The sequence below is a fragment of the Daldinia caldariorum genome, assembly GCF_022478825.1.
Source record: "Daldinia caldariorum strain CBS 122874 unplaced genomic scaffold F4812scaffold_1, whole genome shotgun sequence".
Lineage (NCBI taxonomy): Eukaryota > Fungi > Ascomycota > Sordariomycetes > Xylariales > Hypoxylaceae > Daldinia > Daldinia caldariorum.
Window position 1 is genome coordinate 947,840 of NW_025953037.1, and position 15,910 is coordinate 963,749.

Here is a 15,910-nt window from a genome sequence, read left to right on the forward strand (position 1 = left end):
AAGATGACGGTCACACACGCTATCAATGCTGGGATGCCAAATAGTCCAACCAATCGAAGATAAGAGTCGGATACTTGTTAATGGCTCGCATAGTCTCGTTGACTACTACCCACTCTGCCGCCGCCTTTACTACCGCGCACTCGTGGATGATCAGGCATATCTACTTCCAGCCCCTCTTCTTCGTAGTGATCCTCCGAATCGTAACCATTTTCTTGATCTTCCTCGTGAGGTTGGTCATGGTGCGAACTCTGATCTTCGCCGTGATCATTCGGGTGCGGAGGAGGGGCGTGACCGGTCGTAGACGCGGGGTTGCGATCGGAGGGGTTGGCATTGTTTTTAGCTTGCATTTTGCTCGCTTTTTTGCCTTTGCGAGACTTCATCTTGGCCTTCTCCAGTAACCTACGCCGTTCTGCTTCTTCCCGGCGTCGTTTACGGTCCTTGATCTCGTATTGTTGAATCAATGCTTTGGGCGGACTACCAAAGATCCTTTCGTACTCGCAGAATTCGCATATCCAGATATCTTCTGGCGCAGGTGGGTGGTGGAAATTCTGGTATTCAGTCTCCCGACGGCGTTGTTTGGCTGCCTGCAAGAGCGAGTTCCCGCGACGCTTTGATTTCTTAGGTGGCGCGTTGCCTTGCGCACCTCCTTTAGCTGATTCATTGGCTGCTGCGCCGGCTCCTCCATGGACGCTTCCTGGTCCATTTGGGGGATGTCCTGATCCAGTTTGGGACCTAGGACCAAGACTATTGTAAGAGTCTCGATAGTCCGATTGCGACGGGTTCATGTGGTTAGAGGGCCCCATATTTGACGGCGCCGGGTCGGAACCAGGCCAAGAAACAGGATTTTGGGAATCAAACGTGAAGGTGAATTGCGCAGAGGGTGTTGGGCTTGACTTTGTAGATGCTTCTTGGTGTAAAAGACTTATATTTTCCTGACCTTGAGGCACCTGTAGCTTTTCGGCACTAGCGATAGCGCTGGAGATAATTCCAGAATTCTCCCCTGTAATGTAAGGAAATATGTTAGATTAAAATGCCTTTTGAAAAGCTGGTGTTATGCAAAGACATCTGCCCAAAAGAAAAAAAAAAGAAGAAAAACCATATAAACTTCTTGCAACATAGGGAAAATTCGAGGTAAAGAAAATTTCACGAGACGGGGCTTACCTGCAGGCGGCGATGGATATTGTACACCACCTGGTCTGATTTTATTAGGGATCCGGTTTCCCCAATTGCTATTCGGATCCGACAGGGTTCTTAATGGGCTCCTACCGTTCCGTACCCTACCGTACCTGCCTCTACCGGGACCAGAAATCCCTTGCCCGCCAGTTGCCAGGCCTCCAGATTGATAATAAGCTGCAGAACTTGATCCGGAATTATCTAAAGACCTTTCGTCGCCTGTTCCCACAGGCGATGATACTCCTAACGCTCCAAGGTCATTCAACACGTGCGTCCCATTTAGAATTGTTTCGCCAGCTGTTGGAATCTTCCTTTTCTTCTTATTGTTACTATTCTCAAAGGAATCGTAGCCATCTGCGGACGAGGCAGTAGAAGGTGGCGGCTGCGGATTTGGTTGTCGAGTTTGGCCCTGTCGTAGAGGAGTACGAGCCGCATTTCCTAGAGAATCGTGGAGTGGTCGTGAAACGAAAGCTCTCCGAGCTTGTCCAATCAGGGAATGACTGTCGTTGTCGTTACCTAGACCGTTTCTGCGGAAACTAGCTTCCTGGCCCAATTCAGTTGTATTTTCTCGATGTACTACATTAAGAGGTTCGCTTCCTAACGACGCTAAATCTTCTTTAGTATTATATGGGTAGACAAACAGCGGCGCTGTAGTTTGAGGCGCAGGGGGGTATTGAATGCTATCGGCGACATCGGGCGAAAGTCGTTCGCGTAGTCGACGCTTCGGGAGAGGTCGGATCGGCCGGTCAGGAAACAGTGACGAAGGTTCAGGAGACATATTCTCTGAAGGCCCTGCTCCGCGAATAAATCGCCAGACTGTTAGCCAAACGGCTTTGAACGGAGATATGACGCAGAAACACATGATGTTAGATATAATTAAAAGGCGCCGTTGACGGTAATGAGTTGCATGCGACGGGAAATCTGTTAGAGCTTCGGTTTGCCGAGATATCGTTTCTAGCCATTCTCCCAACGGCGACGCGAAGAAAAGGGAAATACGGCAGACGAAATGGTAGCTTTTCGAAACCATATCAACTGGTCGAACCAGTTTTCAGGCCGACAAACGTCTCGGGTCTAACAATCATATCTTTTTTTTCTACTGTGAATGTCCCTCACTAGGGAAACAAACGTACCCTTTACATCCCGCTTTTACAATTATAGCATCGACAGTCCAGCTGTCTCCTCCAAATATATTCCTACTCTGCTCAATCGGTGTATTTAGAACGAGCGTCGATGGTTCGCGCGACAAGATATCGTAGCAGCGATTCGGAACAGGCTTTAAAGATTGTAATTACACAACTTCGTAGTTGCGTTTCGTTGCAGCGACCTGCTCCCTTTTCTATATATTTATGGTAAGATTAATACGGGACCTCTAAGTAGATAGATGACAAGCAATTCTATCGAAGGCCAGTCGCTTGAGCCTAGTTAAAAAAAAAGCGCCACTTCGCCTCCGGCAAGGGTGCCGCTACTCTAAGAAAGCAAAAGAGGCCGAATGGACTTTTTGTACATACAAAGAATGACAGCCCGTGGAAGCTGGTTGATGTCGATGGGCTTAGATGACCAATACAACCTAGAGACGAGTCTCCGTGTCGTTCCGTTGGGTTAGGTATTCAAGATGGTCCCGGTCCCCCTTTTGGCGGGGAATATGGATAGAATGGGATTTACGATAAGGACGGATTTGTACAAGCTAAAAAAGAAATGCCGATGCCGTGACAATGTGACAATGCTATGCAAAGACGTCGCGGGGAAAGCAAGAGCAAAATATGCTTAATCGTTGTTGGGTTTGGTCTGAAGTCTGAAGAAGAGATCGGGTGGAAGTTCCTAATAGGTATTGGAAGTTTCGGTAGCGGTTGAGTAAGGTGGCAGGTACCTACAAGGTAGGAGATCAGTTGTGCTGGCGATATGTAATTGACTGAGCGATGGCTGCCCACACTGTCACACGAAAGGGTTTAGGATCGATGTCCACGGGTATTGTACTGTGCTGTACGAAACACTTGCAAGGTTCCAAAATTGTGTATAATATGTACAATAGGTTAGGTACTACGACAGATATACACGAAATACATAGGTACAAGGGCCAATCAGCCCTGAAATTACCCCATTAGTAATCTAATTGAGGTTTGAAGTGAGTCTAAGTGAGATGCGGTTGGCAAGTCGGATTGGTCAGAACACAAGCATTTATGAGAATTATGAGTATTCCATACCTAATGAGCATTACATAGGTACCTAGGTACATATGAAAGGTATGAATGGTTCTTTACAGTTGTAAAATACTGTGTTCCACTTCCACTTCCACCTCGTCCCGACTCCCGACGCTGGTTAATCCCACCTTCTTCTTGCCTGCCTGCCCGCCCTGCCCGCCAACAGCAGGTAAAGTGACGTCCCTTTTTTTATTTTTTTCCCCCTCCTATCGCTTTCCCCATCTCCAATGTATCGACGCTATCTCTAATCCCATTATTTTACCTCAAAGTACTAATTCGAACCCCAAAGCGAAGATGTCCACATTCAACATAAAACTTATTCAAGTATTTCCCAATACTTACCAACATAGAAATTTAGGTATGTATATTCCAATCTATCTCATTAATTCTAATTCTTCAGTAAGCACAGAAATCATGGACGTGAACAATGCATCGCCACGACCAAAACGTTAGGTACATATAACTCATCTCAGGTTCACTTCAGCGTTGAGGTATGATGAGGTAATCTCCCACCTTCTCATATGTGTGAGATATGGGAATCATCGACACATGCATATCCAATGTCAATGGGGCAAAATACGGTGCGAACAACTAGAAGTGAAATACGGTGCCCCACGCTCACCTGTGCAAAGTTCAACCACCAATGGATTGCACGGACCGATACAAGGCCGACAAGAAAAAGAGGGACCCGGATCAATTGGGGATCCAGAGCTAAGAACTTAACCCGAAAAAGAAAGAGAAAAAAAAAACCTTAGCATCCATAGCACCTGAGGAGCTGCCGGGTCCCCTGCTGGATGGTCGCTAAATTGCTTTTGGTTGCGCGAGTACGCCCGCGCCCGAGCGAGGGCCAGCTAGGAACAATACCTAATACAACAATGTTGCTGCTCTCTACCTCTCCAAAAAGTGACCCTCTTGTTCGCCTTCACCAACACACATTCTCCCCCCTCTATTACTTTGCTCTTACTTTTACAAACTAACGCAGCCTTTACGAATATCAAATTCAGTCATGATAGACTTGAAGGTATACTTGCAAGGTCCTTATCCTGTTTCCTCTGACTTCGCGTAGCCAGAATTCCCTTCAAGAAGCTCCTTCGCGGTCGCCCTGGAGCAATTCTTGTCTCTTCACCCTCTTCCAACCAAGTTCCGTCTTTGTCGCGACCCAATCACCTATAACCTCACCTATTCCTAGCTCAAATAAAAGAGACTGCTTCCCAATTACATCCTCTGCTTAAATCGCCGTCGCGTTTAAACCCACCTCCCACTTTCATCCCTCGTTCCCCCGATCTCCCGATCTCAATCCGACTCATCATCCAGTCGCTCCCATCCTACACCTACGAGCGATGGCTGGTGCTTCTCCTACCAGACGCTCTTCCCGTGCGCGAACAACTCAATCACAATCCCATAATAGCTCGAGTGCGTCCAGTGCATCTGGCCGTGCCGAGCGGAGTACAAGAGCTTTCACCAAAACCGGTTCACCACAAAAGTCAACCGGTAGTGGGTCTTTGTCTTCAGAACCTCCCGAGGATTCAACAACTATAACGAACGACGATCCCGTCCTCCGTCGACGAAGTACGCGCGGTAAAGAAGACGACCGAGACAAACAATCCAAAATAGAATTACTCGATATGGCATCTGCTGGTGACGAGGTCCAAGAGGACGACGAAGCCGTCCGCTGCATCTGCGGTCATGACGAATACCCAGGACCTCCGCCCTTCGACGAGAACTCGAAGCATGATCCAAGAGACATAATTGACCACGACCGCATTTTCGCTATCGAAGTTACGGATGACATGGCTGGTTTTTATGTGCAATGCGAATTCTGCAACACATGGCAGCACGGTGCCTGTGTTGGTTTTGCCGAGGAATCCAATCTCGACGATGTTCAGTACTTTTGCGAACGATGTCGAAAGGACCTACATAAAATATATATGGCAAGCAATGGGTGAGTCTCATCATCAAAACCTAGAAATCTAGAACCAAATTGAAGACAGTCGCATTTGGTGATCCTTTCAGCTGCGGCGGAGTGCTGACGGTCGCGCCTCTGCCGATCTTGGTCTCTCCAACTCCCTTTTCCCCCTTCCAAGATCGACTTTCCTCCGTCACCAATCCATTCCGATTGTCAATTTTAACAATATGGCACCCAGGCAAAAATACTCGATATTCCTTCCCATCCACCGACCTTCCCGAGCTGCCTCGCGAGCCACCTCCACAGCTAAGGATGGTGCGCTTTCCCCTAAAAGCAACCCACCTAAAAACTCACGTTCCTCGACAGCCGCGCATACATCAAAACGGCGCTCTACTATGAACAGCCGAGATGCCGCATATGATGAAGAGGAACAACTACGCCGAGCAATTGAAGCAAGCAAGGAAGATGCGATCCCCGAAGTCGCCGAACCCCCGTCCAGACGTCCCAAGCGAAGTAGAGATGACAGTGAAGAGTAGGTCCCCGACTGTAAACAAGCTTTAGTGCTTCATCTAACAAGTATGCAGGAAGGTTGAAGGTGTCAAGCGACAACGAACGACATCTAAATCTCCGTCCCCGAAAGTCGAAGGGCCTCAATCTACCCCTCCTGAAGAGTCGGAGGATGAATCAGCACTCCGCAACGGATCCTCAAAGAAGTCCCGGAACGCAGCAAGGAATCAGCGCGAAAAGGCTGAAAGAGACGAACGCCGTGAAGAACAAGAGCGGAAACGAGCTGAAGCTGCTAATAAACGAAAAGGCCGAGCTGAACGTCGCCGTGCTGACGGTAATATTCCAAAGACATTTCAGAAAAAATATAACGAGCTGACCCGAATCTAGATTCCGACCCCTCGGAAGAGATACCTCTTGCAGTTCGTGCTGCAGCAAATAGGACAACAGAATCCGCGCAGCCTCCAGATCCTCCAGTCTCATCCCAGCCCCCTCCCGACACCCCCCCTGCCGCCCCGGTTACTACAACATCCCACAAGAAAAAGGCTACCAATCAGAAAAAGAAAGGCAGAAATCAGTATACTAAAGACCGCGATAATCGTGATCATGATGAATCTCCCGCCAGATCGGTGTCGCGCGATATTACCCGGAACGGCGACGAGAATGGCCCATCGCATACAAAGTCGACCAACGAACCTACTAGCAAACATAGCAAAACAAAAGGCGGGATGAATTCGAGGATTACTATGACGGACATGAAGAGACGCGCGAACAACATATTAGAATACATTACAAGAACGCAGGTCGAGCTCGCAAGCGAGCCTTTGTCAGACTCAGCTGGTACAGAACAGAACAGCAATGGATCAGCCACGGCAGTACCTTCGATCAAGGTAAACGGCGACAGCAGAAAACACGACACTGTCAGTATAGCTATAAACGGGTCGGCGACCAATGGGGTTAGCCACGGTCTCCCGTCACTGAAGGAGTTCAAAGACATGTCTTGTATCGAAATGATGGACATATTAACACGGGACTTGGTAAAATGGCAGCAAGAGTTTGCGCCTTGAGGTTGTAGCCAGCTTCACACGACAGTCGATTCGGTATTTTAGGGTTGGTCTCCCAGTACACTAGGTACCTAGGGTTATATCTCAGATGCATTGCTTGGCGTTGTTTCGCGCAAATGGGAAAACAAGGCGTTCTTTTCGAAGGGTTTAAAGGGGGGATTGGGGTTATACTACTGGTATTCTACTTCTATTTTTCTGGCTGTACTAACAAAATTTTCAAATGGATTGATTGGGAGAGCCGGGTGCTAGGAAATCACCTGGGACAAAGGTCTCAGGACACGAAGCCACCAGTTCGAAGAGGGAGGATGTGTGTGTTGGGGGGGGGAGGGGGGGATTCTTTTCTGCTATTTTACAGGCGCGGTGTTGTATCTACAATATACCCCCTCTGATACCTTGCTATACCTCCAATAGCAGTTTCCTTACTGCAAAACCTTTAGGTACATTATGTACAATGACGATACGGATACTCAATATACCGCAGTACATGTCTAGGTTCTATATAGCGTATCGTGTCGTATTCTACTCTGATACCTGGTACATGCGGACTAGAATATGTTTTTCTTTTGGGGAGCAGCTTATATACCTCTCAACTCCATTCCATGTGTCTCATATGGATCATCAGCTCTCGCTCATAGCTTTCCGTTGCGCAGCACGCCTCTCCTTCCGCGCCGCCTTTTCCCTCTTCTTGGCCTGGCTCAGACTGATGTGCTCCTCGCCCGCCAGCGCCTTGGCCTTCAGCGCGGCCAGGTTCGCCTCGGTGACATCGTCGAGCCCGAAACGGCCGAGGTTCCCGTTGCGCCACTGGTGCAGGACCCAGTCGGCGGCCAGGGTGCGGCTGGGGACGCCGCCCTTGAGCAGCTTGCCCGTGCGGGTGGCGACGTTGTCGAGGAACTCGGCGACGTCGTTGGTCGGCGCGCTGAGCTCGCCGTACAGCTCGGGCGAGCGCAGGTTGAGCCGGAAGAGCAGGTAGTCGGCGACGGTCTCGGTGGGCACGATGCCGTCCTTGACGCAGCCGACGAGCGCGAGCTTGAGCATGGCCTCGACGTCGCTGACGTAGGGGACGAAGACGCCCGGGGTGTCGACGACGAAGGCCCCCCCCTCGACCCCCGCCGCCGCGTCCTCCGCCATCACGCGCACCGGCATGCTCAGCTTGCGCGTCACGCCCGGGTTCGCGCCCGTCTTGGCCGCCTTGGGCAGACGCATGCCCTCCGCCCGCAGCGCGTTCAGCAGCGACGACTTCCCCGCGTTCGGCATCCCGACGACGAGCGCCCGCAGGCCCGTCAGCGACTCCGCGTGCGCGGCGCGCTGCTTGATCGCGGCCAGGAGCATCTTGATCGAGCGCGGTTTCGCCGTGTCCGTGAACAAGATTTCGGTGCCCATCCCCGAGCCCATCTCCGTTGCTCCCATCCCACCATAAGCTCCATACTCGTCCTCCTCCTCTTCTTCCTGCTGCTGCTGCTCACCGCCCAGCGAGCCGTTATTGTAAAACCTAGACAGGAGCTTCTTCTGCTGATCGACCCAGCGGTTAGACGCCTGGGGCGCGCAGAGGTCGGACTTGGTGTAGACGATGATGCGGTCGCGGCCGGCGAGGGCCTTCTCGAGCAGGGGGTTGGCGCCGGTGAGGGGCACGCGGCTGTCGCGGCACTCGAGGATCAGGCTGACGTTGGACAGGGACTGGCGCATGGTGCCGAGGGCGCCGGCGTGGTGGCCCAGGAAGTACGACCGCGTGATGTTCTGCGACACCTCGAACACCGCGCGGGGGACGAACGACGACGACCCGGCTTTTCGGGACGCTGTTGCTGCTGCCATTGCGCGAGGTACGCAGGCAGGTAGGTGCCTAAAACTTAGGTAGTTTTACGGCGGCTTCAAGAATCGATATACCCCAAGACTTGGTATTGTTATTCTCATTGTGTGGTTGCGCCGGTCGGCGGTTAGGCGGAGTGCTCGCGCGCCATGTGGGTTTTACCGTTCGCGGACGGTATGGTTATGGTGGTAGTGATGGTGTCTGGTTTTATAAGAGGTATGTATCTTAGCTTAGAGATAAGTTTTTTTTTTTTTTCTTTTTTTAGTTTTTTTTATCGCCATACATGTACCTAAACCTATGGAGAAAAACTCAATGCCAGCCTCGTACGACGTGGGGCTTTTGCCAGGGTCAGGGACGGTTGGGAGGGGCCCCCCATGACGTAAATTTCAATTGAGCGTCCCCACTCTGAAGAGGGAGGGTGGGGACGACCAATCGTGCCAAGCTGTGGCGCCCTTTGCGGCTGAAGGCCCACTTGATCTGCGTTTCTGCAGGCTGCAGCTGCATACAGGTACATAAGTCCACCACCCTCTTGACCGCAACAACGCAGCGTTAGGTACCTAGGTAGTAACCAAAACGAAGTTATATTATTAAAAAGAGGAAGCTGAACGGCTTAGATGATTTTTGGCAGCTTGCTGCAATCGACGAATGGCTTTATTTTCTACGCAGAGCACGACGATTCAGTCTCGCAAACTCGTCAACGTATACAAGTTATCTAACGCCCACTTACACCAAATTATATATACACCAATTGGTTAACTCAGCTTACCCAGCTGCCTTAGGTTGGTACCTATATTGCAATGCAATGCGAGTAAGATCACGTCACAAATTCTTCCAAGACGACATGATGAAAATGAAGTCAAAGTATCTCCGTACGGTAAGCCTCTAATTAACTCTTCCACCGAGAAAACTAGCAAATATCCTAGGTAATCGAAAAAAAAAATCCCTATGCTGGATAGGACTGTAAAAAAACGCCACCAGCGCCAATGCCTTTCCAACTGAATGCCCCTTATGTTAGGTACCTACCTTAGGAGGTAGGTAACCTAATGTATCAAAATACACATCCTCTATTGTATAGCAGACGCTCAACAACACGCACAAATGAAAATCTAAAAAAGAAAAAGAAAAAACCGCAACCAGCATAGGTACATCCTTGAGAAAAGAACGGAACTATTGGCCAATCCCCTTAACCGCGTCAACTAATCCGTCGAACTTATCCTTTACCCAATCCCACGCGTTTCCCCACCAAGACGGCGGGCCTTCGCTCTCGGCCTTGTCATCTTCGCCTGATGGAGGACTTTGCTCTTGGGGCTTATCGGCAGCCGGATCAGGGGTGGTTGTATTCGCAACGGATTCCGGGTTAGGGTCCACGCCAGCCGCCGCCGAGGGCTGAGGGACCTCGGAACTAGTTTGTACCGGGAGAATAGACATTGCCGCCGTCGCAACATCCGTGGAAGAAGAAGTTGACTCGGGCACAACGGGGTCCGCCGGCTCATCGAGAGCCGTCTCCGCATCGTGGAGACCGACGATCTTCAAGGGGAGATGCAACGTGCCGTTGTTGGGCATGGCCTTCATGCCGATGGAGTCGCAGAGGATATTGTACACGTTGATGTTTTCTGCACGTAATTAGTGTCCAATTAAATAGAGAACAGGGTGATAAGGGGGGGGGGGTTGCATACGGAACACCTCCACTTTGCTGTGGGGTTGGTGTGGGAAAGCAGGCCCGCGGGCGACGAAAATAGCTCTCATTAGAGGATGCTCATGATCGTAACCATGTAGACCTCTGGGGTGGTAAACAAGATTCTTCGCTCTTGCTTCCTTAATATCGAATTCCTCTCGCTTGACGATCGCCCATCCGGTCTTCGGCACGATCCACAGAGGCGCGATACGCTTGTTGTTGCTAAAGTGATACCTCTCTGGCATATTTTTATCTCTTAAGTACACGTCGAAATTGGGGTTAGATTTCGCCTTTTCGGCGGCTTGTTCGTAAAGCAGCTGCAAGTCATCCGGATTCTTGGGTCTAATGCCGACTAGTGGCCACCCGTCGAGATGCTCGACTTTATCTATGTCTACTAGATCTTCGATTTGTATCATTCGGCTGACATCCGTGGTAGCCATGCCATGATCGGAGACGATAATGACATTAACGATATTGGTAAGATTTCTCGTCTCCAGCCCATGGAAGAGCTGGTCGAGCATGTTATCAACTTCGCTAATAGTCGATCGTATCTCGGTACTGTTTGGACCAAAGCGGTGACCATCGGCATCAACGTTAGGAACATACGCCGCTATTATTTGCGGTCTTATATCTGCGGGATCCGCATCTGGATTCTCCACGCCTGGCTTATCAAGGAACTCGAGGATCCGATCAACCTTCTTAGGTAATTTCTCTTTACCGTTGTACTTGTCTAAGAAGCTCGGGTCTTTGCCCTGGACATGAGCTTCGCTCCCCGGCCACATATGCACAGCGGTGCGGACGCCCTGCTCCTCGGCGGTCACCCAAAAGGGTTCACCACCCCACCATTTGGCGTCAAGACTCCGGTCAGGGTCTGTATAGAAAAACTCGGACTGCAAATCCGGATCCCAAAATGTATTCCCAACTACACCGTGAGATTCTGGGTATAAGCCAGTTGCAAGAGTATAATGATTCTGTGGACGTATTGGTTAACCCTAGGTACCTAACCTGTCAATGGCAGAGATTCGATTATAGTGACTTACAGGAAAAGTTACAGACGGGAACGACGGGGTCATATAGAGCGGTGACACGCCTTCTTTGACGAAAGCGTTTAATCTCGGCGTCAGGCCCCGATTCAGGAAATCAGCGCGGAACCCATCCAGGCTGATAATGAGGGTAGTCGGCAAGAACAAAGCTGTACCATTGCTGACCAACTGAGGAGTAACACCTTTCTTGCTAATGGAAAGCTTCCAAATAACGAGGGCCAAGAACGCGGCACCGACTATGATAGTAGCATGTATCAATAGCCATTTCTTCCACTTCCACGACTTCGCCGTCTTGGCAGCGGATACTCCTATCAAGTGTTTGCGGTCGAGTTCGTCGCTATCGTCTCGCTCGCTGCTATCGCCCGTGGAACTCCCATCTTTAAGCCCCCCTTGCTCCATCTCGTACATGAGGTGTCCATCCTCGCCATCGCGCGCTTCCTTGAATAAGCGGTGCTTTTTTTCCGTCCGTCGTGTCCGCCTATTCTTCCGTTTCTCATGGTGTAAATCCTCGACCGAACTGCCGTTATCCTCTATCGCACTCGAAGACCGTACCTTGTTGTAACCTCTGAGCAGGCGTATCGGGTTCGGTAGCGCGATATTGCTGCCCCGTCTCTGAAGACTGCTCCCTCTCCTTTCCCGTTCCTTTTTCGCTCGCGAATCGATTATCAGCTGGTCTAATTCTTCCTCTTCCATCAGAACCATGCGATCGCGTGCGCGTAGCTCCCTACTGTTCCGCGCAGCGGCTAGTATTTCGTCGTCCTCGCTATCGGTATCCTGGTCGCTTCGGCTGCTATGTAGCGACGAGACGTCATCGTCGTATCGGGCAGGAGACAAGAAGGATCCATCCTTGTCATCTTCGGGGGCTTTCACGGGCTGGAGAGTCATTTTGACCGAGAACTTGCGCGTATACAAAAGTGTGTCTCGACGCGTTCATGGCAAGTGGATAGTTGTCGCAACGTTGACGAATTGTATTGTTCTAGGGAGAATTACAGAAACCGGAGAATTCTAGGTTATTGTTGTTAACAGCATTTTTACAACCGTTACAGGGGTTTAACCCGTTATCGATTTAGTCCGGTAATTGAATCGGGCCAATCAGATGCTAAGATACGGGGTATTTTAGAGGCCACTTTCCGGGTACCTGACCTTAGGGGTAGGTAGTGCCCATGTACCCATAGTTTAGAGACATTGTATCAGCTGGCTCTAGCATGTGACCACCCACTAGCAGCGGTCATGACCCATCAAGATTTCTATTTTTACTCGACTTTTTACCATTCTCGATTCTCCTTTTTTTTTTTTTTACCGACTATCAATGTCATATTTAAAGTAAAAGCGCACTTGAATTAGAATATCACTTCAGTAAAGCAATTGAAGACAAAATGTTTCCAGTTAGACAACTTTGGTATCTCAAATAGCCAACATACCTACCTTAGGTACCTAAGGTAAACATACCTCTATCAGTCCCTAACATAGCCAAGGGCTCCAAGACTATGGTATTTTAGATGTTGAGGCTCAGATGCGTATCCTTTGCATTTTGGACTTACAGCAGCGTATACGTCGATGCAATGCAATAAACCCAGTGCCTAATACATGAGGGATTTCCAGAAGGTTTGTTTTGGCAAGTATCTTTAATTTAGCATAGGCCAAGAGAATTTCGATATCCTCCGAGACCAATCATTTCAATCTGGTATAACCAGGTAAGCTACCTAAGTCCTGAGTTGCTTCTACATTAGCTATCAAGGCAGGGATAATTGCAGTTATCAAACACAACCGGCGAAGACCGAATAGTCTTGATACATATCAGTATGAACTCCTCTCCTAACAATCTACCTAACTGCAAAGTCGTATGTCCATGATACCACTCAATTAACCTTGTTCTTATCAGGAACTTCCAGGCGAGGAGTAGGTCGTTCGCACGCCATTCACGTGATGGTTGACGTTATACTGCTTTGTAAGGGTTTGTAATTATTCCGTATAAGTCGAGTATAGATATGAACTCATATAAAGTAGAAAACGTAAATTAATGCTTAAAAAGGTGGTAAATACAGGTTTCATCTAAATAGTTGCTTGTTTACATCATGACTGTGAACTCCTCCAGCCGCCACCTGCGTGTGGCTATTATCGGTGGAGGTCCAGGTGGCCTCGCAACTGCCATCGCCCTATCCAAAATTCCCAATGTTTCAGTTAATATCTACGAACAAGCTACAGTTCTACGGGAAGTAGGTGCTGGTATAAGCATTGGTTCAAATTCGTGGAACGTGTTGGAGCTTCTCGGTGTCGCTGATACGTTAACCAGTGGTCATCCGACATGGGTAATTTTGAATATGTGAGTATCTATATACTCGTTAGACATCAGTACTAAACATTTCGGAGGAACGGGCGCTCCGGCGAAGAACTTGACCGTCGTGAGAAGCCGCGGAATCTAGAGCAGCGAGCCCCAGTTCGAACTCAGCGGACGAAGCTTCAATCGGCCCTCTTAGCGCATGTGAAACCTGGCGTAATACATCTCTCTAAGAGATTAACGCGTATGGTTGATAAAGGCAAAGAAGGTGTCGAGCTACGTTTCGAAGATGGCAGCGTTGTGACGGCGGACCTAGTGGTTGGTGCCGACGGTATCAGATCCGTAAGAAAGCCTTCATCTTCTGGCGTGAAAACGGGAATGTCTCTTACAAAAGATAAAAAATAGGTAGTCCGAGATACGGCTTGGCCCAATTACGAAATAAAGTTCACAGGAACAACAATATGGAGGGCTCTCCTACCCTGGGACAACGTTAAACATTTGGACCCTCGCTTTGGGATTACTGGCTGGTGGCATACGCCAACTACGCACGTTTATTTCTCTCCTGTCGGAGAGGGGCTATGGGAAATAGCTTCGAGGGCGTGGCAAGATCCAGCAACCCATAGCGCGAATAAGAAAAGCTGGGGCGTTCCAGTTGATAACGCGCATGTCGAGTCACACTTTACGGTACCGTTGCTTTCGCATACCCACCTACGTAACCTAACTTAAACTTTATTTCAGGTGGCTAACATAGTGCAGGAATATCTCCCCGCAATAAGAGAAGCGCTCGCGAGAGTGCCTCCTGGCGGGTGGCGCGAGTTCGCTGCATTTGCTGGTCCCGAGCTTTCTCAACTCACTGCGTGGGATAACAAAGTGGTACTCGTTGGAGACTCATCGCACGCCTTGTCTGGCGCGTTTGGGTCTGGCGCAGGCTTCGCTATGGAGGATGGTTGGATCTTAGCACAAGCTTTGGCGTACTGGAAAAATGATACCGGTAAGGCTCTACCGCTTTTTGACACTATTAGATTACCGTACTATTCACGAATGTACGCCCATCTCTCTTCCGAGGCCGACAAACGTGCCGCTAAGTTGAAGGGGCTGGGGAATCCTACGTTTGACGAGCGTGTCAGGAACAAGATCATTACAGATGGCGGAAAAGATATGTCGTGGATTTACAAGAATGATATTGGCGCGGTCTGGAAGGAGTGGGTTGATAAACTTGAAAAAAAGGTAACCTAACCTAACCCTAGATTCAATACAACGGTTCAAAAGAAGCTCATAGTAGTCCCGTCCGCTGTATACGATAAGGGGCTTATATATAGGCACCTAAGGTTACCTAAGGTATACATACCAGGTAACTAGAGAAATAGAAGAATGTGCTATGACCCCTTTTGTCACCTTTTTAAATTTAAGAAAACTTTCTTACGAAGCAAGCTCAAGCCCCAATATGTTATTTCTATCAGTATAACTTTAGCACTATGGGTGCTTGCGTAGGCTCCTACAGGTCTATGAATATAAAACAACCCACGACCTCCTCAACGTTCGCACGCCTTAGTTGCCTGCTATACTTACCTCACATTAGGTACATATCAACACCAACAAACATAATCAATACAAACAGCATTTAAGAGAATCTCAAATCCTTCTGCCACCAATATGCGTTTAAACATATTCGTCTTGTCGGCCTTCGCGACCCTGCTCCATGCCTCTGCAATCCCTCGAGACGTCAGCTCCGCCAACGCGTCTATAACAGAATGGGCTGGTCCGCTCTACGACTGCCGGGGAAGCATCATGTGCTCTACTCTACACGTAAAGGCCTGCGACGTGGCCGTGAATACTCAGATCATCAGAGATGACGAGCTTAACTATGGATCCGCTTCGTAAGGCGCCTCTTTATTATGACCAATTTTAACGATATTTCTTAGAATAAAAACATGACTGACCCGTTACTGTAGAAGCCGCAGACCTCATCTCGGAGCCTGCCACGGATTAGGAGCCGATTTCGGTTGCGCCATCCTCGTCGAAGGAAACCCTAAGTGCGTCAGGTCTGGCAACGATTTGTGGTGGGATTATCAGGAAATTCGGAAGAACGGCTGCCACCACTGCGGACACAAGTATTGGGGCAAAGGTTGCAAGACGACAATCGACTACGAACCCGAATGCCGTAGAATATGGTAAACCGATCCGACCCGACGGATTCCTCTCGGTATAGATGTGGAGTGTTGAGTATAAGAAACTTCATACGAGGAACCTATGTAATCCTATTAC

At 49.3% G+C, this 15,910-nt stretch overlaps 6 protein-coding genes across 6 annotated transcripts; 3 read left to right on the forward strand and 3 right to left on the reverse strand.

The window, feature by feature from the left end:
• Positions 1 to 77: 77 nt before the first annotated feature.
• F4812DRAFT_454186 (uncharacterized protein) lies at positions 78 to 2,035 on the reverse strand (the record flags this gene model as incomplete). The annotated part of the gene is made up of 2 exons (XM_047936598.1): positions 78 to 1,000; positions 1,162 to 2,035. 2 exons carry the CDS (start codon positions 2,033 to 2,035, stop codon positions 78 to 80), a joined length of 1,797 nt encoding a protein of 598 aa, XP_047794684.1.
• A 2,676-nt stretch (positions 2,036 to 4,711) lies between these two features.
• Positions 4,712 to 7,100, forward strand: F4812DRAFT_464472 (uncharacterized protein; the record flags this gene model as incomplete). The annotated part of the gene is made up of 4 exons (XM_047938345.1): positions 4,712 to 5,313; positions 5,516 to 5,809; positions 5,862 to 6,118; positions 6,172 to 7,100. 4 exons carry the CDS (start codon positions 4,712 to 4,714, stop codon positions 6,846 to 6,848), a joined length of 1,830 nt encoding a protein of 609 aa, XP_047794685.1. The 3' UTR covers positions 6,849 to 7,100.
• A 363-nt stretch (positions 7,101 to 7,463) lies between these two features.
• Positions 7,464 to 8,654, reverse strand: F4812DRAFT_454188 (P-loop containing nucleoside triphosphate hydrolase protein; the record flags this gene model as incomplete). Its single annotated transcript, XM_047936599.1, has 1 exon — positions 7,464 to 8,654. One exon carries the CDS (start codon positions 8,652 to 8,654, stop codon positions 7,464 to 7,466), a length of 1,191 nt encoding a protein of 396 aa, XP_047794686.1.
• Positions 8,655 to 9,098: 444 nt separating this feature from the next.
• F4812DRAFT_408668 (Phosphodiest-domain-containing protein) lies at positions 9,099 to 12,562 on the reverse strand. The gene is made up of 3 exons (XM_047932379.1): positions 11,365 to 12,562; positions 10,326 to 11,295; positions 9,099 to 10,262 (listed from the first exon to the last, which is right to left on the reverse strand). The coding sequence occupies exons 1-3, from the start codon at positions 12,250 to 12,252 to the stop codon at positions 9,817 to 9,819; spliced, it is 2,304 nt and encodes a 767-aa protein (XP_047794687.1). The 5' UTR covers positions 12,253 to 12,562; the 3' UTR covers positions 9,099 to 9,816.
• An 880-nt stretch (positions 12,563 to 13,442) lies between these two features.
• On the forward strand, positions 13,443 to 14,949 carry F4812DRAFT_454190 (FAD/NAD(P)-binding domain-containing protein; the record flags this gene model as incomplete). Its single annotated transcript, XM_047936600.1, has 5 exons — positions 13,443 to 13,690; positions 13,738 to 13,987; positions 14,051 to 14,329; positions 14,402 to 14,836; positions 14,893 to 14,949. The coding sequence occupies 5 exons, from the start codon at positions 13,443 to 13,445 to the stop codon at positions 14,947 to 14,949; spliced, it is 1,269 nt and encodes a 422-aa protein (XP_047794688.1).
• Positions 14,950 to 15,137: 188 nt separating this feature from the next.
• On the forward strand, positions 15,138 to 15,875 carry F4812DRAFT_464478 (uncharacterized protein). The gene is made up of 2 exons (XM_047938346.1): positions 15,138 to 15,522; positions 15,598 to 15,875. The coding sequence occupies exons 1-2, from the start codon at positions 15,299 to 15,301 to the stop codon at positions 15,818 to 15,820; spliced, it is 447 nt and encodes a 148-aa protein (XP_047794689.1). The 5' UTR covers positions 15,138 to 15,298; the 3' UTR covers positions 15,821 to 15,875.
• The last annotated feature ends 35 nt before the right edge of the window (positions 15,876 to 15,910 follow it).

What these genes read in the sequence shown, in the direction of transcription:
- F4812DRAFT_408668 (XM_047932379.1), bottom strand. Translation starts at nt 12,252, where the DNA reads ATGACTCTCCAGCCCGTGAAAGCCCCCGAAGATGACAAGGATGGATCC. An exon ending in TCCCGTCTGTAACTTTTCCT is followed by an intron (nt 11,296 to 11,364) that starts GTAAGTCACTAT and finishes ATACGTCCACAG; the next exon opens with AATCATTATACTCTTGCAAC. An exon ending in CAGCAAAGTGGAGGTGTTCC is followed by an intron (nt 10,263 to 10,325) that starts GTATGCAACCCC and finishes AATTACGTGCAG; the next exon opens with AAAACATCAACGTGTACAAT.
- F4812DRAFT_464478 (XM_047938346.1), top strand. Translation starts at nt 15,299, where the DNA reads ATGCGTTTAAACATATTCGTCTTGTCGGCCTTCGCGACCCTGCTCCAT. An exon ending in CTTAACTATGGATCCGCTTC is followed by an intron (nt 15,523 to 15,597) that starts GTAAGGCGCCTC and finishes CCGTTACTGTAG; the next exon opens with AAGCCGCAGACCTCATCTCG.